Raw genomic sequence first — 25,108 nt, forward strand, 5'->3', positions numbered from 1 at the left:
GACTGGGCTCACATTATAAACACCTACACATTGAAACTCACAAAATAAAAGTATCTTTTCTTTTAAAGATTTTATTCATTGATTTTAGAGAGAGGATAAAGAGAAAGGCATGGGGAGGAATGGAAAGCATCAACTCGCAGCTGCTTCTCACATATGCCTTCACTGGGCAAGCCCACGGTTTCGAACTGGCAACTTCAGTGTTCCAGGCTGATGCTTTATCCAGTGTGCCGCCATCACAGGTCAGGCAAAACAGTTAAGTATCTTTGATGGCATATGACTTGAAATCAAAACAAAAAGGCAACACTGGTTTAAAAACAGACAAAAATGAAGTACTCTTATCAGACATGCCACAATTGGCAGTTGTGTATCAGTGTTTAACTTTGCTTCCCTTTCAGCCTATAAGGTCCATGAGGGCAGGAGTCAGCTTATGTTTGTTCACTAGTGCCAGGTCTTTCTTGTTTGCTCTTCAAACCTCACCTCACCCTTGCTGCACCACTGGGCTCCTTCGCCTCTGCTTAGGTTCAAACACAGGAACACCAACAGATCAGCGGATAGAAAAGACTTGAGACACATATGCACATACCACAAATGCTCTGGCTATTTCTCAACTAACATAACCCTCTTACAGAGCCTAAAACCTTTTTACATTGTCTTTGCAGAAAATTTCCTCGTTTAAAAAAACAAAACTCCACAAGCATAATCAAGTAAAAATACAGAGGTAATTCCCCCCAATCCTCCAAGTTAGTTTTATTCCTCCTTAGCATATAAACAAATAGTAGTAAGCTTTACAAGGAACTGTATATACTGGGAAGTAGCTTTCTTTAAGCTTAATTAAAACAATTTTTTAACAATCCTCATTAACTATAAGAATCCAGTTTTGCCATCATATAATATAGGTCTTTTCCCTTTTGTTCTTAAAGGGTTCCTTATAAAAGTACTTGATAAAAGAGCCACTGAAGGTTCATTCCACATTAACACATTTCAATGCTGCTTACAACCGACAGTCTAGTGAACGGTATCTGAAGTTTCTACTTAGTAGAATGTAAAAACTACACTCTATTAGGAAACTATTGAAAAAATAAAAACAAAACAAAACAAAAAAACAACAAAAATCAATGATTCCTAAATTAGTACTTAAGTAGTTTTTACTAAGTACCTAAGTCTCCATAAAACTCAGGAAAGGAGAATCAATTTTAGACCCTATTCCATAGACTTTAGCTTCTAAAATAACAAACAAAATGATGTCATCCATAGGTAGGGTTCACAGAATGGAGTCAAAGTAAAACAAACAAAATGCATTTCAGTGCATGTGAAGTAAAAAGATGTATATTCTATATGTCTTTATAAAGAAACATTTTAGTTCAAAAAATTAAAAGCCTGATCTAAGAATGGAATTATTCTGGGGCTGCCATGTAATAATGCTCAGCTCTTACTGTGTTGATATCATGACTATATATAAACTATTAAAACTTAACTTCATATAGTCAATAGACAGTTGGCCTACATTTATGTTTATTAAAAATTGACATAAACAAACAAAACCTGTACAAAAAATATACCATCACATGTCACTTTGAAACAGTAATTCTGAGAAATTTTATCGCCTAGGACCCCCTCTTCCTCTGCCCCGGCCACGTCCTCTTCCTCTTCCTCGGCCTCGGCCTCTTCCTGCAACTGAGAAGAGAAAAAGAAGGCAAGGTCAATTCTCGTCTATGCTGACATTACCTGGCCACTGCAAACAGCATCTACAGTAAAGAAAACTTTAACTTGGCTCCTCGCAATTGTAACCTGAGTCACCCCTCACAACACATTATCATGCAGAACCAAGTACTGCTGGCCTACAAAGACATTTTATTGCAATATTGGTTTGTTTGACTATATTTACTGAGAAATTCATTGTCTTAAAATATTTTTCTTTGTATGTCTAAATTCACCACAAAATAAAATGCAAATGATCCGAACCTCATACAAGATGGAAAAAAATATCATATCAATGGAACAGAACTTGAACACCATGGGCCAGACTGTTACTAAAATTCAAGCAAGTTAGTTTAAAGCCAAGAAAGTTTATTTTTATGTTTTTAAACATTTTTAAAATTTATTCATTTTTAGAGAGGAGAGGGAGAGAGGGGGGGAGGGGGGGAGGGAGAGGGAAAGAGGGAGAGAGAGGGGGAGAGAGGGAGAGAGAGGGGGAGGGAAAGGGGAGGGGGAGGGGAGGGAGAGGGAGAGGGAGAGGGAGAGGGAGAGGGAGAGGGAGAGGGAGAGGGAGAGGGAGAGGGAGAGGGAGAGGGAGAGGGAGAGGGAGAGGGAGAGGGAGAGGGAGAGGGAGAGGGAGAGGGAGAGGGAGAGGGAGAGGGAGAGGGAGAGGGAGAGGGAGAGGGAGAGGGAGAGGGAGAGAAAGAAATGGGGGGAAGAGCAAGAAGCATCAACTCCCACATGTGCCTTGACTAGGCAAGCTCAGGGTTTTGAACCAGCGACCTCAGCACTTCCAGGTTGACGCTTTATCCACTGCATGGGCCACCACAGGTCAGGCAAAAGTCAAGAAAGTGTAAAAACGTACAGTGGATAGAGCATCTGCCTGGAAAGCAGAGAACCCAGGTTCAAAACCCAGGTAACCAACTTGAACACAGGCTCATCCGGCTTGAACTCAGGGTTGATGGCTTGAGCAAGGGGTCACTGGCTCGGCTGTAGGCCCCTGGTCAAGGCACATGTAAGAAAACAATCAATGAACAACTAAGGTGCTGCAACGAAGAACTGATGCTTCTTATCTTTCTCCCTTCCTGTCTCTCTCAGAAAAAGTATTCAATCAAGTAATAACCTCATGACTCTTCAGAATCTTCACTCATTTGATCCAAACATAACCTAGTACTTTAGCCCATACAGCAATATCCCTGTCACCTAGTCAAGAGCAAAATACTTAAGTAAAGCCTTTAATGTAAACACCAAATAAATAGAGAAACAGGGGAGTGGGCCCCCACAAAAAACAATGCCACATACAGAACCCCCTCCCCCAAAACCCACATCTACCCCAAAACTATAATGTCCTACAGTTAATATTTTATCCATTATTTTTCAGATAAAAAATTATATCCTTAAAACATAAAGAAAATTCTAATTGTACTTGCATATCAGTGACAGAAAACTCATATCCAAATTAACTTATTTCATTATTGGACAGCTATAAATGTTTAAAAAATTCTGACACAGAGTTAAGTCAGTTGCATTCTAAATTTCTACCTTTATTTTCAGTTTTACTATTCAAAGCAATAAAGTCTAGGACTTCTGTTAAAACAAGGCAGATTGGCCCTGGCCGGTTGGCTCAGTGGTAGAGTGTCGGCCTGGCGTGCAGAAGTCCCGGGTTTGATTCCCGGCCAGGGCACAAAGGAGAAGCGCCCATCTGCTTCTCCACCCCTCCCCCTCTCCTTCCTCTCTGTCTCTCTCTTCCCCTCCCGCAGCCAAGGCTCCATTGGAGCAAAGATGGCCCGGGCGCTGGGGATGGCTCCTTGGCCTCTGCCCCAGGTGCTAGAGTGGCTCTAGTTGCAACAGAGCGATGCCCCAGAGGGGCAGAGCATCGCCCCCTGGTGGGCGTGCCGGGTAGATCCCGGTCGGGCGCATGCGGGAGTCTGTCTGACTGCCTCCCCGTTCCCAGCTTCAGAAAAATACAAAAAAAAAAAAACACAACAACAAAAACAAAAAAAAAACAACAAGGCAGATTAACTATATCTTTAATTCTTTCTGAAATACTATTCACAATAAAAAAAAAGTAATAAAAACAGTAAATAGATATAAGGGGATAAAAAAGCAGAGAAAACACAACACTTGAAATATTTCAGCCAATCTTTAAGCTTAGAGCAGTAATGTAAAGGAAAAGTAACTCCCAATGACCTGGGGCTTTGGGAACCGTCGGGCCACAGGGCTGCCAACAGAAAACCAAGACGGAAATTCTCACATAGAGCATTAGACAGTCCAGTCCGCCTCATTTTGCAAAGCTAATGATTATTTCCCTAACAAGTAGGTAGGAAAGAAAAGGTAAAATAAAATGAACCTACAGACAATGAAACAGAAAGGCTCCGGGTTTGAAAACACTTGTGAAGTAGACAGCAGCAAGAGGCCCAGAGCTCAGGGACAGGAAGAGGGTAGTAAGTCCGTGGTTTTAAGCTATGGGTTGTAACCTGAAAGTTTTCAAAACTTAAGGGCATTTGCATGTGCTTAAGATGATTAGAATCTTTCTGCGAGAAAACCAGCTCCAGAAAAGACTTTCATATATGTAAACTGAGTCTCTTCAGTGAAGAGTCCAACTTCCTGAAGTCCCCTATGATGCCCATCAACTGAGCAGTCCCTATGATGCCCACCAGCTGAGCAGTCCCTGAAGTCCCCTATGATGCCCACCAGCTGAGCAGTCCCGAAGTCCCCTATGATGCCCACCAGCTGAGCAGTCCCTGAAGTCCCTATGATGCCCACCAACTGAGCAGTCCCTATGATGCCCACCAGCTGAGCAGTCCCTGAAGTCCCCTATGATGCCCACCAGCTGAGCAGTCCCCAAGTCCCCTATGATGCCCACCAGCTGAGCAGTCCCTGAAGTCCCTATGATGCCCACCAGCTGAGCAGTCCCTGAAGTCCCTATGATGCCCACCAGCTGAGCAGTCCCTGAAGTCCCTATGATGCCCACCAGCTGAGCAGTCCCTGAAGTCCCTATGATGCCCACCAGCTGAGGAGTCCCTGAAGTCCCTATGATGCCCACCAGCTGAGCAGTCCCTGAAGTCCCTATGATGCCCACCAGCTGAGCAGTCCCTGAAGTCCCCTATGATGCCCACCAGCTGAGCAGTCCCTGAAGTCCCTATGATGCCCACCAGCTGAGCAGTCCCTGAAGTCCCTATGATGCCCACCAGCTGAGGAGTCCCTGAAGTCCCTATGATGCCCACCAGCTGAGCAGTCCCTGAAGTCCCCTATGATGCCCATCAGCTGAGCAGTCCCTGAAGTCCCCTATGATGCCCACCAGCTGAGCAGTCCCTGAAGTCCCCTATGATGCCCATCAGCTGAGCAGTCCCTGAAGTCCCCTATGATGCCCATCAGCTGAGCAGTCCCTGAAGTCCCTATGATGCCCACCAGCTGAGCAGTCCCTGAAGTCCCCTATGATGCCCACCAGCTGAGCAGTCCCTGAAGTCCCCTATGATGCCCATCAGCTGAGCAGTCCCTGAAGTCCCTATGATGCCCATCAGCTGAGCAGTCCCTGAAGTCCCCTATGATGCCCACCAGCTGAGCAGTCCCTGAAGTCCCCTATGATGCCCATCAGCTGAGCAGTCCCTGAAGTCCCCTATGATGCCCATCAGCTGAGCAGTCCCTGAAGTCCCTATGATGCCCACCAGCTGAGCAGTCCCTGAAGTCCCCTATGATGCCCACCAGCTGAGCAGTCCCTGAAGTCCCCTATGATGCCCACCAGCTGAGCAGTCCCTGAAGTCCCCTATGATGCCCATCAGCTGAGCAGTCCCTGAAGTCCCTATGATGCCCACCAGCTGAGCAGTCCCTGAAGTCCCTATGATGCCCATCAGCTGAGCAGTCCCTGAAGTCCCTATGATGCCCATCAGCTGAGCAGTCCCTGAAGTCCCCTATGATGCCCACCAGCTGAGCAGTCCCTGAAGTCCCTATGATGCCCATCAGCTGAGCAGTCCCTGAAGTCCCTATGATGCCCACCAGCTGAGCAGTCCCTGAATCCCTATGATGCCCATCAGCTGAGCAGTCCCTGAAGTCCCCTATGATGCCCACCAGCTGAGCAGTCCCTGAAGTCCCTATGATGCCCACCAGCTGAGCAGTCCCTGAAGTCCCTATGATGCCCACCAGCTGAGCAGTCCCTGAAGTCCCTATGATGCCCACCAGCTGAGCAGTCCCTGAAGTCCCCTATGATGCCCACCAGCTGAGCAGTCCAGCCTCCTTTCCCATGACTTCTCTTTTTGGGTCTTATTAAGTAACAGACGGCCAAAGAGCAAAATACTTAAGTAAAGCCTTTAATGTAAACATCAAATAGAGAAACAGGGGAGTGGGCCTCCACAAAAAACAATGCCACATACAGAACCCCCTCCCCCCAAAACCGACATCTACCCCAAAACTATAATGTCCTACAGTTAATATTTTATCCATTATTTTTCAGATAAAAAATTACATCCCTAAAACATAAAGAAAATTCTATGAAAAATGATGAGAACAAGGAGGCTTGAAGATAAGTATATGACAGATTAGACAGACGCTAAATTAAAAGGTAAGGTCAAGGAAATTTCTCAGAAAACGGAGGAAATTAAGAGCAAAAATATCCATACTGATAGGGCCCACCAAATAGTTAGAACAACAAAATGAAGAAAGAAAATGGAGGACAAGAAAAGATCCTATGCCAAGTCATTAAGAAATTTAAAAAAATCGGAATATAAAGAGCCAATTTCCAAATCTTCCAAAGTGTGTACAGGGTGGAAGACAAGGCTATACACAAAGGTATAGGAATTAAGAACAGCCCAGTGTTTTTAATAACACCACCAGTAACAATGACAAATATATATGCACTCATGGCAAGTCTAGGCTGTTAAAAAAAAACAAAAACAAAACAGCCCTGGCTGGTTGGCTCAGTGATAGAGTGTCGGCCTGGTGTGCAGGAGTCCAGGGTTCGATTCCCGTGCCAGGGCACACAGGAGAGGTGCCCATCTGCTTCTCCACCCCTCCCCCTCTCCTTCCTCTCTGTCTCTCTCTTCCCCTCCTGCAGCCAAGGCTCCATTGGAGCAAAGTTGGCCCGGGTGCTGAGGATGACTCCATGGCCTCTGCCTCAGGCGCTAGAATGGCTCTGGTTGCCGCGGAGCGACACCCCAGATGGGCAGAGCATCGCCCCCTGATGGGTGTGCCAGGCGGATCCCGGCCAGGCGCATGAAGGAGTCTGTCTGACTGCCTCCCATTTCCAGCTTCAGAAAAATATAAAAAAAAAACCCAAAACTAAACAAAAAAACAAAGAAAAAACAAAAACCTTTGACAGTTTGCAAATGTTTCTATTTTGAATAGTGGATTAGGGTATAAATACATACACAAAAGTGTTTATAATCCTTTAAACTTACCAGCTTCCCTTTTCTTAGACTTCACCTTTGGTTCAACATCCACAAGTAGCGTATCCAGAGGTAAGCTGTCTGGCAGAATAAAATATCGAATGTTATTTCCTCGAATACTCAGTGTTTCCAGCTGTACAGGTTCTCGGTTCTTCAAGGTCATTTTCACAGCTTTAAGATGAGTATTCATGCTGACATCTACACCTAGAGAGAAAAAAAGACAATTATTAGCACGATAAGTAAGGCAATTAATATATCCAATCACACTGTATACCATATTACAAGAGAGTATCGTTCTGTACAGTGCAAGTATCTATGACACAATTATGTAAACTGGTAAGTGGGGGACACTGTCAGTACGAATCAGAAGTCTTCCCTTTCACAGAGATTTCCCCTACCATGTTAGATATGATTACAGAAGCGAATGCAGCAAGACACAGAGAAACCATAACCAACACACATGCCTATTCTCACTGTCTTCCTCATTGCTTGGTTCTCCCATTGTCTCCAAAACTGCCACAAACCCTGTTATACCAAGTTATCTTCATCTTTGCTTTAAAAATAAAGTCCTGCCTGGTGGCCCAGTGGATAGAGCATGGACCTGGAACACTGAGGTTGCCAGTCCGAAACCCCGGGCTTGCTCGGTCAAGGCATACACATCAAGCAACCAATGAACAGCTAGAGTGAAGTAACTACTTCGCCTCTCTCACCATAAAATACCATATTACAGACAGAGATTTTACTCTCTCTGTAAAATCAATAAATAAAATCTTAGCCCTGGCCGGTTGGTTCAGCGGTAGAGCGTCGGCCTAGCGTGCGGAGGACCCAGGTTCGATTCCCGGCCAGGGCACACAGGAGAAGCGCCCATTTGCTTCTCCACCCCTCCGCCGCGCTTTCCTCTCTGTCTCTCTCTTCCCCTCCCGCAGCCAAGGCTCCATTGGAGCAGAGATGGCCCGGGCGCTGGGGATGGCTCTGTGGCCTCTACCTCAGGCGCTAGAGTGGCTCTGGTCGCAACATGGCGACGCCCAGGATGGGCAGAGCATCGCCCCCTGGTGGGCAGAGCGTCGCCCCTGGTGGGCGTGCCGGGTGGATCCCGGTCGGGCGCATGCGGGAGTCTGTCTGACTGTCTCTCCCCGTTTCCAGCTTCAGAAAAAAATAAATAAATAAATAAATAAATAAATAAAATAAAATCTTAAAAAAAAAAAAGTCCTATATGCACAGTACTCTTTTTAAAAACAATTTTTAAATTTAATTTTAGAGAAAGGTGAGGAAGAGGGAGAGAAAGGGAGAGAGAGGGAGAGAGAGAGAGAAAGAAACATCAATTTGTTGTTCCACTTAGTTGTACATTCATTCATTGCTTCTATGTGCCCTGACCAGGGATCAAACCCACAACCCTGGTTTATCAAGACGACACTCTCACCAACTGAGTTACCCAGCCAGGAACAGCATTATTTTTTTCTCATTAATAGAAATTTAACATATCTTTTTAACTGCATTTGTAAAAAGAGCATTACTCTTTTTATTAATACTTTGATAACCAAGTTGCACAGGTCTTGAGTGGTCTGCCTCAAACTATTTTTCCCATTATTATTTTTATTATGAGATTTTGCAAAATAAAAGCAAAGCAAGGTTGCCTGACCACGCGGGGGAACAGTAGACAGTGTTGAACTGGGATGCAGAGGATCCAGGTTCGAAACCCCGAGGTTGCTAGCTTGAATGTGGAGTCACTGGCTTGAGCCCAAAGGCCGCTGGCTTGAAGCCCAAGGTTGCTGGCTTGAACAAGGGGTTACTCACTCTGCTGGAACCCCCCACCCCGGTCAGGCACATATGAGAAAGCAATAAATGAACTAAAGTGCTGCAACAAAGAATTGGTGCTTCTCATCTCTTTCCCTTCCTGTCTATTCCTCTTGCCAAAACAAACAAACAAACAAACAAACAAACAAACAGACAGTCAAGACATGAAAACCCATCCTCTATGGGTTGTATGTCTTTACAATCTAACAGATGACAAAATTATTTGATTTGATTTTGTTATTGATTTTGAGTGAGTGAGAAGGAAGGAGGGAGAACGGGAGGGAGGAAGGGAGGGAAGGAGGGAGAGAGGAAGAGAGGAGAAGCAAGAAGCATCAACTCATAGTAGATGCTTCCTGTATGTGCCTTGAGTGGGTAAACCCAGGGATTTCAACCGGCGACCTCGTGTTCCAGCCAACGCTTTACTCACTATGCAACCACAGGTCAGGTCACAAAATTCTAATAAAATAAAATGTATTTTGGAAGATGCAACATTCCAGGCAAAAGGACATACACACAGACAAAGGCATGAAAGGCAAAAAGCAAGAAAATGGTGGTCACATACAGCAGTGGTCCCCAACCCCCGGGCCGGTACCAGTCTGCAGAGAAAGAATAAATTACATTATTTTCATTTTTTTTTAATTTTTTTTTTGTATTTTTCTGAAGCTGGAAGCAGGGAGAGACAGTCAGACAGACTCCCGCATGCGCCCCACTGGGATCCACCCGGCACGCCCACCAGGGAGCGATGCTCTGCTGCGGACCAGAACCACTTTAGCGCCTGGGGCAGAGGCCAAGGAGCCATCCCCAGCGCCTGGGCCATCTTTGCTCCAATGGAGCCTTGGCTGTGGGAGGGGAAGAGAGAGACAGAGAGGAAGGAGAGGGGGAGGGGTGGAGAAGCAGATGGGCGCCTCTCCTATGTGCCCTGGCTGGGAATCGAACCCAGGATTACTGCACGCCAGGCCGACGCTCTACCGCTAAGCCAACCGGCTTAAGTCTGAATGATGTTTTATTTTTAAAAAATAACCAGATTCCCTCTGAGACATACTCTTGACACTTGTCTTGGTCACGTGATACATTTATCCATCCCACCCTAAAGGCCAGTCTGTGAAAATATTTTCTGACATTAAGCCGGTCCGTGGCCCAAAAAAGGTTGGGGACCACTGACATACAGGACAACCTGGGAAATCCAGTTTGGTCTTAGCACAAGTACTTAAGGTGAGGCTGAAGTAAGAAGGTTAATGAAATAATACAGACAAAAAGAATGAAATCCCTACTATAAGAATGTTTCTTAAGTGACCAAAAAAGAATTCTGGCCTGTAGGTAGAAAGGATGGGGGTCTGTGGGGAAGTGTCCTAAAGTAATCCAACCTCCGTACCTGTGATGGTTCCATGGACCTGTGTTCCATTCTTTAATTCAATGGTTACAGTTTCATGACTCAACTTCATCAAAAATCTACAAAGACAGCAGGAATAAAATGATAAATTTTAACCTTTAAAACTTTAAAATCATGTATTAAGTCAAAGGGTAAAATATCTAAATGTTGAAAATCTGCTTAGATACTATTTGAATAAATTCCTATTCATAATCTGCGTAAAAATTCCAGCTTTCCCTGAATTAAATCTTAACAACCATGAAGGAGCATAACAGGCACTGTCATTTGGACATTTCTTATTCTCTAAACCATTGTACAGCATCCATGCATGTATACAGATCCCAAAGTTATAATATGCCACAAAATTAAAATAAATTACATGGGTGAAGGTGGTCAAAGGTACAAACTTCTAGTTATAACATAAATACTGGAGATGTAATATACAACAGGCTGACTATAGCTAACACAACTATGTAATATATACTGCTCACAAAAATTAGGGGAGCCTGACCAGACGGTGGCGCAGAGCACAGAGTGTCGGACTGGGACGTGGAGGACTCAGGTTTGAGACCCCGAGGTCACCAGCTTGAGTGTGGGCTCATCTGGTTTGAGCAAGGCTCACCAGCTTGAGCCCAAGGTCACTGGCTCGAGCAAGGGGTCACTCGGGTCTGCTGTAGCCCCCGGTCAAGGCACATATGAGAAAGCAATCAATGAACAACTAAGGAACCACAACAAAGAATTGATATTTCTCATCTCCCTTCGTTCCTATCTGTCTGTCCCTCTATCTCTGTCTGTCTCTGCCATCAAAAAAAGAAAATTACGGGATATTTTATAGCTTCATATTTATTTTCGAAATAGACCCTGGCCGGACCAGGCGGTGGCGCAGTGGATAGAGCATCGGACTGGGATGCGAAAGACCCAGGTTCGAGACCCCAAGGTCGCCAGCTTGAGCGTGGGCTCATCTGGTTTGAGCAAAATTTCACCAGCTTGGACCCAAGGTTGCTGGCTCAACCAAGGGGTTCCTCGGTCTGCTGAAGGCCCATGGTCAAGGCACATATGAGAAAGCAATCAATGAACTAAAGTTTTGCAATGTGCAATGAAAAACTAATGACTGATGCTTCTCATCTCTCCCTTCCTGTCTGTCTGTCCCTGTCTATCCCTCACTCTGACTCTCTCTGTCTCTGTAAAAAAATAAAATTAAAATTAAAAAAAAAAATAGCCCCTAACTTTTGTGAGCCATATATTTGAAAGGCACTAAGAGTAGATCTTAAAAGTTCTTGCCTGACAAGACAGTGGTGCACTGGATAGTGTGTCAGCCTGGAATGATGAGGGCCCAGGTTTGAAATCCTAAGGTCACCAGTTGAGCTTGGAATCACAGACATGACCCCAAGGTCACTGGCTCGGCTGGAGCCCCCCAGTCAAGGCACATATGAGAAAGCAATCAATGAACAATTAAGATGCTACAATGGAGAATTGGTGCTTCTCATGTCTCTCCTCTCCTGTCTGTCTCTCTTTCTCTCCCTCTCTCTTAAAAAGAAAAATTCTTACCACAAGGAAAAAACTGTTTTTGGTATCTTTACAAGATGATGGATGTTAACCAAACTTACTGTGATAATCATTTTAAAATATAGGTGACATATATATGTATATACTGTATTCAAATACACGGTGCTGTATGTTAATTATATCCCAATAATGAAAGAAAAATAATAAATTATAATCAGTAGTAAAAGATTACATAGTTAGTTATGTACATACCAAAATAAAAGTCTCCCTTTCTTTTTTTTTTTGCAAATTTTTTAATTCTTTTTTTTTAGAGGGGGGGGAGAGAGAGAGAGAGAAAGAGAGAGAGAGAGAGAGAGAGAGAGAGAGAGAAAGGGGAGGAGCAGGAAGCATCAACTCCCATATGTGCCTTTACCAGGCAAGCCAGGGTTTTGAACCGGCGACCTCAGTGTTTCCAGGTTGACGCTTTATCCACTGCGCCACCACAGGTCAGGCCAGTCTCCCTTTCTAACACCCTCCATGTTTGTGAGCATATTCTTCTAGACCATTTTATAGCATTCATAAACATGTACATAAAATTTGTTTTTACTAACTGAGCCATACTTTAATGATGTCTCTAACTTGTAGTTCTCATTTAGCAGTTTATATTAGAGACATTCCCATGTCCATATATATATGCATTGCTATCACAAATCCATTTATGTAACTCTTCAACACATTGTTAACAATCTTCTAAAATTTTGGGGGGGCAATTTGATAGGGAAAAAAGATAACCTACTTCTTTCTACTACTTGTGAGAGGGAAAGAGGGAACATCCTTTCATAAATATAGGAAACCTGCCTGGCCTGGGATGCTGAGGTGGCCAGTTTGAAACCCTGGGCTTGCCTGGTCAAGACATATACGACAAGCAATCAATGAACAACTAAAGTGAAGCAGCTATGAGTTGATACTTCTTGCTCCCCTGCCCCTTTCCTTTCTCTGTAAAAATCAATAAATAAAATCTTTATATATATAAAGAACTATTAAAATAATAATAAACATAATAAAATAAAAATAATAAATAATAAATTGTTTCATGTACTCAAAACTGTAAACCTACTTTTGCCCCACCCTGTATATAAAGAATTCCTATAACTCAATAATAAAAAGAAACAATATGAGAAAAATTAAACTCTTCACAAAGATATAGGAATGGCCAATAAGCAGGTGAAAAAGTGCTCAACACCATATGGTCATTAGAAGAATACAAGCTAAAGCCTTAACGGAACAGTACTACACAAGCACTAAAATGGCTAAAATTAAACTGACAAAAACAAATGCTGGTCAGGGTACAAAGCAATTAGAATATACTGTTGGTGGGAGTGTACAGTGGTACAAACACTTTGGAAAATGGTCTGGCAGTTTTCTACCTATGCTATGATCCAGCAACTCTACTCCTAATTACTTATACACACACACACACACATACACACACACACACACACACACACACGGGAACATTTTTTTTTTTGTATTTTTCCGAACACACACACACACACACACACACACACACACACACGGGGAGAGGGGAACTTTTTTTGTGTGTGTATTTTTCCGAAGCTAGAAACGGGGAGAGATAGACAGACTCCCGCATGCGCCCAACCGGGATCCACCCGGCATGCCCACCAGGGGGCGATGCTCTGCCCCTCCGGGGCGTCGCTCTGCCGCGACCAGAGCCACTCTAGCACCTGGGGCAGAGGCCAAGGAGCCATCCCCAGCGCCCGGGCCATCTTTGCTCCAATGGAGCCTTGGCTGCGGGAGGGGAAGATAGAGACAGAGAGGAAGGAGGGAGTGGGGGTGGAGAAGCAAATGGGCGCTTCTCCTGTGTGCCCTGGCCGGGAATCGAACCTGGGACTTCTGCACGCCAGGCCGACGCTCTACCACTGAGTCAACCGGCCAGGGCGGGAGAGGGGAACTTGCTCAAGAAAATTCAAAGCAGTTTTAAGAAAATAGATAACCTTTAAACACACGATGGCCTGCTATTCACATATAAAAAGAAACCAAGAAACCAATTACTGATACAAGCCACATTGTAGATGAATTTTAAAAATATGCTGAGTCCTGGCTGGATAGCTTGGTTGGTTAGAACAGGGGTTCCCAAACTTTTTACACAGGGGGCCAGTTCACTGTCCCTCAGACCCATTGGAGGGCCGGACCATAAAAAAAACTATGAACAAATCCCTATGCACACTGCACGTATCTTATTTTAAAGTAAAAAAAAACAAAACAGGAACAAATACAATATTTAAAATAAAGAACAAGTAAATTTAAATCAACAAACTGACCAGTATTTCAATGGGAACTATGGGCCTGCTTTTGGCTAATGAGTGGTCAATGTGCTCCTCTCACTGACCACCAATGAAAGAGGTGCCCCTTCCGGAAGTGCGGTGGGCCCAGATAAATGGCCTCGGGGGCCGCATGTGGCCTGTAGGGCGTAGTTTGGGGACCCCGGGTTAGAGCATAGTCAGTACCAAAGCACTGAGGTTGCCAGTTAAGAGTCCCAGTCAGGGCACATAAAGGAACAGCTCAATGTTTTGGTCTCTTTCTCTCTCCCTTTCCCCTCTTGCTGAAACCAATAAGTAAAAATTAAATACGCACATACATACATGCTGAGTAAAAGAAATGTTACACAAAAAGAATGCATACTCCAGGATTCCAAATATAGGAAATTCTAGTGCAAGCAAAACTAAGATATGGTGGAAGAAACTGGTTGCCTCTGGGGGTATGGGACAGCAGACTGACAAGGAAGGCCTTGAGGAAAAGGCTTTAGTAAGTTTCCATATCTTAACAGGGGTTTGGGTTACACAGGCGCATACTTTTCCTTAGCGGGGAGAGTGGGGCTCCAGACAAGCCAGCGATCATGTGGGATCATGTTGATGATCTAATGCTCAAACAGGTGACCTCTGGGTTTGGAATCTGGGGCATACCAGGTCAATGCTTTATCCATTGCACCCACCACTGGCCAGGCCACAGGCATACACATTTTTGAAAATCGGGTAATGCACACTAAATTTCATTGTAGGAGATACTTAACTCAAGAGGTTATTAACTCCTTTTTAAAAATAAGGGTGATAGGCCCTGGCCGGTTGGCTCAGTGGTAGAGCATCGGCCTGGCGTGCGGGGGACCCAGGTTCGATTCCCGGCCAGGGCACATAGGAGAGGCGCCCATCTGCTTCTCCCCCCCCCTCCTCTCTGTCTCTCTCTTCTCCTCCCGCAGCCAAGGCTCCATTGGAGCAAGGATGGCCTGGGCGCTGGGGATGGCTCCTTGGCCTCTGCCCCAGGCGCTAGAATGGCTCTGGTCGCAACATGGCGACGCCCAGGATGGGCAGAGCATCGCCCCCTGGTGGGCAGAGCATTGCCCCTGGTGGGCGTGCCGGGTGGATCCCGGTCGGGTGCATGCGGGAGTCTGACTGTTTCTCCCCGTTTCCAGCTTCAGAAAAATACAAAATAAAATAAAAATAAAAATAAGGGTGATAAAAGTAACCTGAACAGTTCACTGGTGGCAATTGGAATGGCAGGGGGAGAGTATTATGCACAGGAGCAACAGACACAATAATCTGAGCCTAGAAACCATACAGATTGAAATTCTTCTTCTTCTTTTTTTTGTGACAAGAGACAGAGAGACAAAGAAAAGAGAGACAGATAGGGACAGACAGGAAGAAAGAGAGATGAGAAGCATCAATTCTTCATTGTTCATTGACTGCTTTCTCATGTATGTCTTGAGGGGGGGGCAGGGACAGGACCACAGCTAACCGAGTGACCCCTTGCTCAAGCCAGCGACCTCGGGGTTTTAAACCTGAGTCTTCCGCGTCCCAGTCCCAGTCCAATGCTCTATCCACTGCACCATCGCCTGGTTAGGCTGAACAGTTTTATATGTTGTTTCAAACATAGCAGAAATTATATACTTGTCAGTCTTCTCCACAAAACAGTTTAACAAGGCAGGGGCTCTACCTTAGATTAAAAAATTCATTACCGCCCTGGCCGGTTGGCTCAGCGGTAGAGCGTCGGCCTAGCGTGCGGAGGACCCAGGTTCGATTCCCGGCCAGGGCACACAGGAGAAGCGCCCATTTGCTTCTCCACCCCTCCGCCGCGCTTTCCCCTCCTGCAGCCAAGGCTCCATTGGAGCAAAGATGGCCCGGGCGCTGGGGATGGCTCTGTGGCCTCTGCCTCAGGTGCTAGAGTGGCTCTGGTCGCAACATGGCGACGCCCAGGATGGGCAGAGCATCGCCCCCTGGTGGGCGTGCCGGGTGGATCCCGGTCGGGCGCATGCGGGAGTCTGTTTGACTGTCTCTCCGTTTCCAGCTTCAGAAAAAAAAAAAAAGAAAAAAAAATTCATTACCAACACATCCTGTAACAAGTGCCCAGTAAATGGTTCACATTGACACTCTTTGACTCAATAGGCAATAAACCATCTAAATATTGATAATTGCTGGCTTAGTTTAGGAACCTTGAGGTTTTCAGCCTCAAGAAAAAAACATCAAAACAAAATATAATTGTAGATAATGCAAATTGTAGATAATTACTTAAATAAGCCTTCCGTAGCTTTAACCAACTAAGTTTAAGAAATAAAACAGGTCCTGGCCGGTTGGCTCAGCGGTAGAGCGTCGGCCTGGCATGCAGGGGACCTGGGTTCGATTCCCAGCCAGGGCACACAGGAGAGGCACCCATCTGCTTCTCCACCCCTCCCCCTCTCCCTCCTCTCTGTCTCTCTCTTCCCCTCCCGCAGCCGAGGCTCCATTGGAGCAAAGATGGCCCCGGCACTGGGGATGGCTCCTTGGCCTCTGCCCCAGGCGCTGGAGTGGCTCTGGTCACAGCAGAGCGACCCCCCGGAGGGGCAGAGCGTCGCCCGTGGTGGGCGTGGGTGGATCCCGACTGGGCGCATGCGGGAGTCTGTCTGACTGTCTCTCCCCATTTCCAGCTTCAGAAAAATACAAAAAAAATAAAAATAAATAAATAAAACAGAAAAAATATCAATTATTCATGTATAGCCAGCCACAAATATGTCAAGTGATTCTACCCCGAAGTTGGGAGATTTTTTCCTAAATCAAAGGCCTACTTTAAAAGGGAATGTAGGTTTGGCTTGATCTATGGCGGTGCAGTGGATAAAGTGTCAACCTGAAATGCTCAGGCTGCCAGTTTGAAAGCCTGGCCTTGCCTGGTCAAGGCACATACTGGAGTTGATGCTTCCTGCTCCTCCCCCCTTCCTTCCTTCACTCCTCTCTAAAATGAATAAAGTTTTTTAAAAAAATCTTAAAAGGGAATTTAGATGTAATAACCTTATATCTAGAGAGTATCAAAAAACTAATGCCTGGCTGGGTAGCTCAGTTTGTTAGAACGCCCTCCGATGCGCCAAGGCTGCAGGTTCATTCCCCACGTCAGGGCACAGACAAGAATCAACCACTGAACGCAGAGATATGTTTCTTTCCCCCCACCTCCTCTCTCTCTCTAAAATCAATAAATAAACTTTTAGCCTGAACAGGTGGTGGCGCAGTGGATAGAGCATCGGACTGGGATGCGCGGGCTCATCTGGTTTGAGCAAAGTCGCTGGCTCGAGCAAGTGGTTACTCGGTCTGCTGAAGGCCCGCGATCAGGCACATATGAGAAAGCAATCAATGAACAACTAAGGTGTCCCAACGAAAAACTGATGATTGATGCTTCTCATCTCTCTCTGTCCCTGTCTGTCCTTCTCTGTCTCTGTAAACAAACAAACAAACAAAACCCAAAAACTTTTAATGAAAAATTAAAAAGAACTTACAAAGTCAGAAGTCCAACCCTGACTTAAAGCATTTCAGAAAATGGTGGATTCATTGTTTCCTAGATAAACCCCTGCTACTTCTAAGGACTCTTTTTCAAGCGCATTAATTTAAACTACTTAGCTAGGGCGTGCAATTTTCTATGTCCCACGTTCTCAGGGAGCCTACCGTTCTGAGGGCTAAGGTGAGCCCGAGAGGCAACCAGAGCACAAGTTCTACTTGAAACAAAATTCGGGAAATAACCGAAATCAAGACCTTGTAGCTGCACCTTTAAGGCCTAAGGCAACGAATGAGAAGAAAGAGCTCGGCCATTACGTCCACCTCTCGAGAGACACGAAGGATCCCCGCGCCACCCAGACTGAAGGCCAGGTCCGAGTACCCGCCGTGCGCGGCCAAGATAAGGCGGGAGCTGCCGGCGCCGGAGGCCGTTAGCAGGCCGCACATGCGGCTTTCGCGCTTCCTGGAAGTGGGTCAGCCCGGGCCCCCGCTCCCGGCCCAAACCATCCGGTCACAGGCCCCCTCCCGTTTGGTCACCTCCTCACCTCACGAGCTTCATCCTAACACAGTCGCGACGCTTTCAGTCCGAGAGTGCACAAAACGCGACAACCGAGCCCGCGGACGCACAAGAGTATGAATGGCCGGAAACGCCTGCTCCCAGGCCTCCGACGTAAAGAGCGCGCGCAACGCTGCGAGATCACAGCGGAAACGCCGAGGCCGCGCTGGTCGCATCGCACTCTTTTCCGGCCGCGAGGCGCGCCACTGCGGCCCCTGGCGGCTGGAGGTGTACTTCGCGGTTGCTGCGGGCGTTTCGGGCTCTCTAGGAGGAAATTTCCCGATAAAAGGAGATGGAGAGATTAAATTCAATTGGACACTCGGCACGCAGTCCACCTTGCATTATGCTGCACCAACTACATTAGTGAGCGAAGGGAAGAATTACGCTAATTCGGCTACAAAGCCAAAAACTTCAGCATTACTTAATGTACCCGAAGAAAAGCACACAATTTAGCGAATTTTTTTCACTTTAAATTCTGATCACAGACTTCCTCTGCCCAGAGATTATGTAATGCTTCTCTAATGAATTCAAAAATTATTTCATACCTACCTTCTTTGCTCCCTTCTCCAAACTTTTCTAGTCCAAGTCCCTTTTCCAAATCACTCTCTGCTGGTATTTATTTCCTATGTCTTTGAGAAAACAGAAGCCATCCTTCTGCTTTCCTTGCTGTTACAAGAAGTATTGTTGCTCCTTTCAAAGGCAAAATCTTCTTTGTTGTAGTATATAGATCCCATCTCTCATTTTCTCAGAGATTTCACTCTTTCGGTTATCCTCTTTTAACTGGAATCATCAGTTCCTCGCTCTCGACTTGGACTCTTTCCATCAGCACACAAATTTATCTTACAAACAAAACAAAGTTCTCCAATGCAGCTCCAGCATACTGCCAGATTTCTTTCGTGGAAAACTTGTTGAATGAGCTGTCTATACATACTTGTTTTATCACCTGCAGTTTACTCTTCAAACTACACTGACATTGCTTTCTAAAGGTTATCAAAAACCTTCAGCCTGACCTGTGGTGGCGCAGTGGATAAAGCGTTGACCTGGAAATGCTGAGGTCACCGGTTTAAAACCCTGGGCTTGCCTGGTCAAGGCACATATGGGAGTTGATGCTTCCAGCTCCTCCCCCCCCCCCTTCTGTCTCTCCTCTGTCTCTCCCTTTCCTCTCTAAAATGAATAAGAAAAACAAAACAAAACAAAACCCTTCAAAACAAACTTAGGTCCTCATCTTACTCACCATCTCTGCAGCATTCAACACAGATACTCCCCTTTTGAAACACCCTCCTTGCTTGGCTTCTAGGTGGCCAAGCACACCTGGTTTTATTCCTATCCCACTAGCTACTCTTTTTAGGTCTTAGCTGCCTCATCCTTTACTGAGCCATTATATGTTAGGGTGCTTCAGGGCTTACCCTAGCTGTAGTATGGGTACTTTCTCCTTAGGTGATCTCCTCCAAAATCATGGATTTACTGTAATTTGTATCTTTAGCCCTGACTTCATCCTTTATCATCAGAACACTTGGATGTCGTAAAAGCAATGCTCATCAAACTGTAAGATGCATAAGACTTACCTGGAAGAAACTTTAGAATGAAAATTCTGATTCAGTTGGTGTGGGATCTGAAATTCTGCATTTATAATGTTAAAGAAAAAAACAAACACAGAATCAAAATGGAGTTGCTCGTATGCCTATAATACCAAACCTAGATGTGATATCTGATCTAATTACAATTTCAATCTCTCCCAGAAACATAATCGCAATTAACCAGTCTCAAGTTTTCTGGTCAAGCATCGGCAATCTGTCACTTAGGCTCTCTCTGTTCTCCCTAGAAAGAAGAGGCAATCTACATGTTAACAATAGTTCTACTTTTCTTCTCCCAAAGGTATTCTGGCTGCTGCTTTTTCTCTGCTTTTCCTCCTTCTTCCCCTTCTTCTTCCTTCTCTTTTCTTTTCTTCTTCTTCTTCTTCTTCTTCTTCTTCTTCTTCTTCTTCTTCTTCTTCTTCCTCTTCCTCTTCTTCTTCGAGACAGACAGGGACAGAGACATAGAAACAGAGAGAGATGAGAAGTAGCGATTCTTCATTGTGGGCCCCTTAGTTGTTCATTGATAGCTTTCTCATACATGCCTTGACTGGAGGGCTCCAGCTGAACCGGTGACGTCTTGTTCAAGCCAGTGATCCCACGCTCAAGCTGGCAACCTCAGGGTTTCTGCCTGGGCCATCAGCATCCCAGGCCAATGCTCTCTCCACTGCACCACCATCTGCTCAGGCTGTCCTGGCTTCTTTTCTTTCACTAATAAACTCCCTTGGCTCAACCTGCTTCCATTTTGTACAGTGTCCTTCTAGTTGCTGGATAGGATGCTGCCCAATTCATGAATAGCTTAATAAAGTGAATTAGATCTTCAAATTTACTTGACTGAATTTTTAAAATTTTATTTTAGAGAGAGGAGAAAGAGAGAGAATGGCAGGTAGTTGTTTCTCGTATGTGCCTTGAACAGGGAAGCCCAGGGTTTCCAACTGGCCACCTCAGTGTTCCAGGTGAACACTTTATCCACTGCACAACCACAGGTAATACAGTTAAATTTTTTTTCTAACACTCACAAGCCTTCAGTTGTTGAAAATGCCCCTAGTCCATGGGCCACAATTGATTAGCAAAACTATAATGAACATTTGTGTGCCTCCTTATCAACACCTATCCCCTTCTCTTCACACGTTTCCAATAATCTCCTGGTGATTCACATGGTCCTGAGGAAGCTGACTCTACCCTTATGCCAATATTCACACTCCATTACTTGTCCACAGTCGGCTTGGAATGTAAACTGATCAATCACACCTTTGCAGGGAATACTTTTCCATTTAAATGTGAATGGAGAGGTAGTTATTGGAAACTCCCTAAGAGAAGAACCAGTCTTAAGAGTTTTAAAAAAACAAAACCCATGATGATATTAATGAGCCCCTGGATTAAAAATAGTGCCTAGCCCTGACCAGATAGCTTGGTTGGTTAGAGTGTCATCCCAAAACACAGAGGTTGTGGGTTTGACCCCCGGTAACGGTATATACAGGAACAGATCCATATTCCTGTCTCTGTCTCTCCCTTTGTCTCTCTCTGAAATTAAAAAAAAAAAAAAAGTCCCTAAATGTGGCCATTTAAATTTAAATTAAGTAAAAATTCAGTTCCTCAGTTACAATAATCCCATTTTTAAGTGCTCAATAGCCATATGAGGTGATGGTTATCTTTTTGGACAGCACAGATATAGAACATTTCTATCCTCACAGAAAGTTTGGTTAGACAGTGCTGCTCTGTAAATCACTGTATTTAATTTTTTTATTTATGTATTGTCTGACACAAGAATGTAAACTGCTTGAAAGCAGAGATTTTCATCTGTTGTGTTCACTTGTGCATTCCCATCATTTAAAATAGTGCCTTGCACACAATATGCCCTCAAATATTTGTGAAAAAACTGAGTGTCTCCTCCATTAGAATGCATGCTGCATGAGGAAAAAGACCTTGTGTTGATTACAGTATCCCTAGCACTGAGGATAGGGCAATCCTACTCCAGGCTCTTCCTAATTTGAGCTCTGCCTATCTCTTAATTCCTATTCCCATCAATAAAATCGGAATATTTGAGTTCCAGGAACTCAGCAAGCTCACTTTCCTCTCCAGACTTTTGTACCTTGAGATTTTTTTTTTTTGTATTTTTCTGAAGTTGGAAACGAGAGGCAGTCAGACAGACTCCCGCATGCGCCCAACCTGGATCCACCCGGCATGCTCACCAGGGGGCGATGTTCTGCCCATCTTGGGCATTGATCTGTTGCAACCAGGGCCATTCTAGCATCTGCGGCAGAGGCCACAGAGCCATCCTCAGCACCTGGACCAACTTTGATCCAATGGAACCTCGGCTGCGGGAGGGGAAGAGAGAGACAGAGAGGAAGGAGAGGAGGAGGAGTGGAGAAGTAGATGGGCGCTTCTTTTGTGTGCCCTGGCTGGGAATCGAACCCGGGACTTCCGCATGCCAGGCCGATGCTCTACCACTGAGCCAACCAGCCAGGGCGTAAATATCTTTGATTGTGTTACCTTGAAAGTTTTTTTGTGGCAGAGACAGAGAGAGTCAGAGAGAGGGATAGATAGGGACAGACAGACAGGAAGGGAGAAAGATGAGAAACATCAATTCTTTTTTTTATTTTTTATAATTTTTATTTATTTATTCATTTTAGAGGGGGAGGGAGAGAGAGAAAGAGAGTGAGAGAGAGAGAGAGAGAAGGGGGAGAAGCAGGAAGCATCAACTCCCATATGTGCCTTGACCAGGCAAGCCAGGGTTTTGAACTGGCAACCTCAGTGTTTCCAGGTCTATGCTTTATCCACTGTGCCACCACAGGTCAAGCAAGAAACATCAATTCTTAATTATGGTTTCTTAGTTGTTCATTGATTGATCTCTCATATGTGCCTTGATGGGGGGGGGGGCTAAAGCAGAGCGAGTGACCCCTTGCTCGAGCCAGCAACCTTGGGCTCAAGCTGGTGACCTTGGGATCTCGAACCTGGGTCCTCCACATCTCAGTCTGATGCTCTAGCTACCGCTTGGTCAGGCGTGTTACCTTGAAAGTCTTAATGTTTTTGTGTGTCCCCTAAACAAATGTGGGCTTGTTAACAATTGAGTCATGATGTCATGCTTTCCCAGCCTGTGTGTAATTAAGGGTGTATATAATCAGCCCCTGAGGTGTATTTGGCGTGCACGATTTGGGTCTGCAAATGCCCTGTGTTAGCCAAGTGCAGCTGGCATATTTAATAAATCTCCTCCTTTAATAAAACCCTTCAAAATTCATCTGGACTTGATGTCTCTACGTAAACCTGTGGAAGAGAGGTACGGTGCTTTTCAGCATCTGGGGTATGGTACTTTACAACACAAGGAAGAAAAGGTCTTTATTTCTGTTAGCAGGAGGGGCAGTCTGAAAGTAAGACTGTCCTGTCTTCTGGGAGTTACCAGAGGTTTTGTATGCTGCAAGCATTTAGATTGGTCACTGTTGGGCAAACCAATGTGTTGCAAGTGTGAAACAAATGTTTTTCGGTTTGCAGGCTTGTATTGAGGCAGCTCCCTGTGTGTACGGTCTTTGGAAGGCTGTGGGTGCTTGCCCTCAGGGTGGCAGGTTGCAAATTGCGGATTGCCTGCCTCTAAAGTGGGGAGGGGCTATTGTTTGCTGGAGAAAGTGTTTTTTCCCCAGTCTGTTTTTGCTATAGAGTGTGGAGGCACTTGGGAGCCCTGCTCAGGCTTGTGGAGTGCCTATGACTCCAGTAAACCCGAACAACGAGCTGGGGCTTGGGGCAATGAGTCAGGCATTGGGAACCCTGAGTGATAGGGAAGTAGCCTTCCTTGCCCGTTTGCTTGTCCACCATTATAAGACTCTAATAAATATAAGGTGACCAACATTTTTACAATGAAAAGGACAGAAATAAATGGAAGAAAACAATATCGTAAATAAAAGAAACATTTTATTAATTGCAAGAATAATACACTATAATATGATATGATAAATGCATAATAAAAACATTTGTAATATTTTATATTGTAATTATGCTTACTGTAAAGCCAGTAGCCAGGGCTACCATCATAGCAGCCCGGCCCATGCAGGTTTGCATTGGATTCGGACAGTCGGTAAAAAAACAACGAAGCCAAAAACTGATGGGCCATCATCTTTAATCCTAGCTTGCACCCAGCGGGCAAGTAAAAACACACTCTGGGCTCCAAAACCCACTCATTCAGTGCTCACAAAGCTACTGACTTATCCGAGTTTCCTAGAATCAAAGGTTTCTAGCTCACCAGACTTATTCACCTCTGTTCCCTATCTCCTTCTTTCTCCCTGCACAAACTCTGCACAAACTGGTTTCTCACTCAACACTCTGCCATCTTGGCTGCTTTTTCTGGCCTCCTCCACGTGACCTTTCTCTGCTCTGTCCTCTAATATTAATCTCAGGAACCACGAGAGCAAGCTCCCGTTCTGCCCCCATTTTATAGTGTAGAAATAAAAACCTTTAATCCAATATATAAAATAGGGAAGTCTCTAATACAAAGTCACTTATCTGAGGCATAATGGGATTGCACCACCCCACATCAAAAAGAGTGGGAAAGAGTCCTAAAACCAAGCCCCAGGCTACAAGAATCCTGCCTGCCCACAGCTCGCCCCCAACACACATTAATATCACCTGGGCGATGGGTTTCCACGTGGGCAGTGCCATCTTTCACAAAGTGAGCATAATATATATATATATATATATTTTTTTTTTTTTTTTTTTTTTTTTTTTGCATTTTTTTTTCCTGAAGCTGGAAACAGGGAGAGACAGTCAGACAGACTCCTGCATGCGCCCGACCGGGATCCACCGGGCACGCCCACCATGGGGCGACGCTCTGCCCTCCAGGGGGCGATGTTCTGCCCATCCTGGGCGTCGCCATGTTGCGACCAGAGCCATTCTAGCGCCTGAGGCAGAGGCCACAGAGCCATCCCCAGCGCCCAGGCCATCTTTGCTCCAATGGAGCCTTGGCTGCAGGAGGGGAAGAGAGAGACAGAGAGGAAAGCGTGGCGGAGGGGTGGAGAAGCAAATGGGCGCTTCTCCTGTGTGCCCTGGCCGGGAATCGAACCCGGGTCCTCCGCACGCTAGGCCGACGCTCTACCGCTGAGCCAACCGGCCAGGGCCTATATATTTTTAATAAAAAAAATTTCTGGCCAAGGCTCCATTGGAGCAAAGATGGCCCAGGCGCTGGGGATGGCTCTGTGGCCTCTGCCCCAGGCGCTAGAGTGGCTCTGGTCGCAACATGGCGACACCCAGGAGGGTTGCAACATGGCGACGCCCAGGATGGGCAGAGCATCGCCCCCTGGTGGACAGAGCGTCGCCCCCTGGTGGGCGTGCCAGGTGGATCCCGGTCGGGCGCATGCGGGAGTCTGTCTGACTGTCTCTCCTTGTTTCCAGCTTCAGAAAAATGCAAAAAAAAAAAAAAATTTCTGTTGTGTTTATTGTGGGCAACCGTCTGTGACTAGTCCCTA

General features: G+C 45.4%; 1 protein-coding gene across 1 annotated transcript; it reads right to left on the reverse strand.

The window, feature by feature from the left end:
• Positions 1 to 700: 700 nt before the first annotated feature.
• On the reverse strand, positions 701 to 18,228 carry SNRPD1 (small nuclear ribonucleoprotein D1 polypeptide). The gene is made up of 4 exons (XM_066247133.1): positions 18,077 to 18,228; positions 10,243 to 10,319; positions 7,089 to 7,280; positions 701 to 1,674 (listed from the first exon to the last, which is right to left on the reverse strand). Exons 1-4 carry the CDS (start codon positions 18,088 to 18,090, stop codon positions 1,598 to 1,600), a joined length of 360 nt encoding a protein of 119 aa, XP_066103230.1. The 5' UTR covers positions 18,091 to 18,228; the 3' UTR covers positions 701 to 1,597.
• Positions 18,229 to 25,108: the final 6,880 nt, after the last annotated feature.

This window comes from Saccopteryx bilineata, chromosome 11 (assembly GCF_036850765.1).
Source record: "Saccopteryx bilineata isolate mSacBil1 chromosome 11, mSacBil1_pri_phased_curated, whole genome shotgun sequence".
NCBI lineage: Eukaryota > Metazoa > Chordata > Mammalia > Chiroptera > Emballonuridae > Saccopteryx > Saccopteryx bilineata.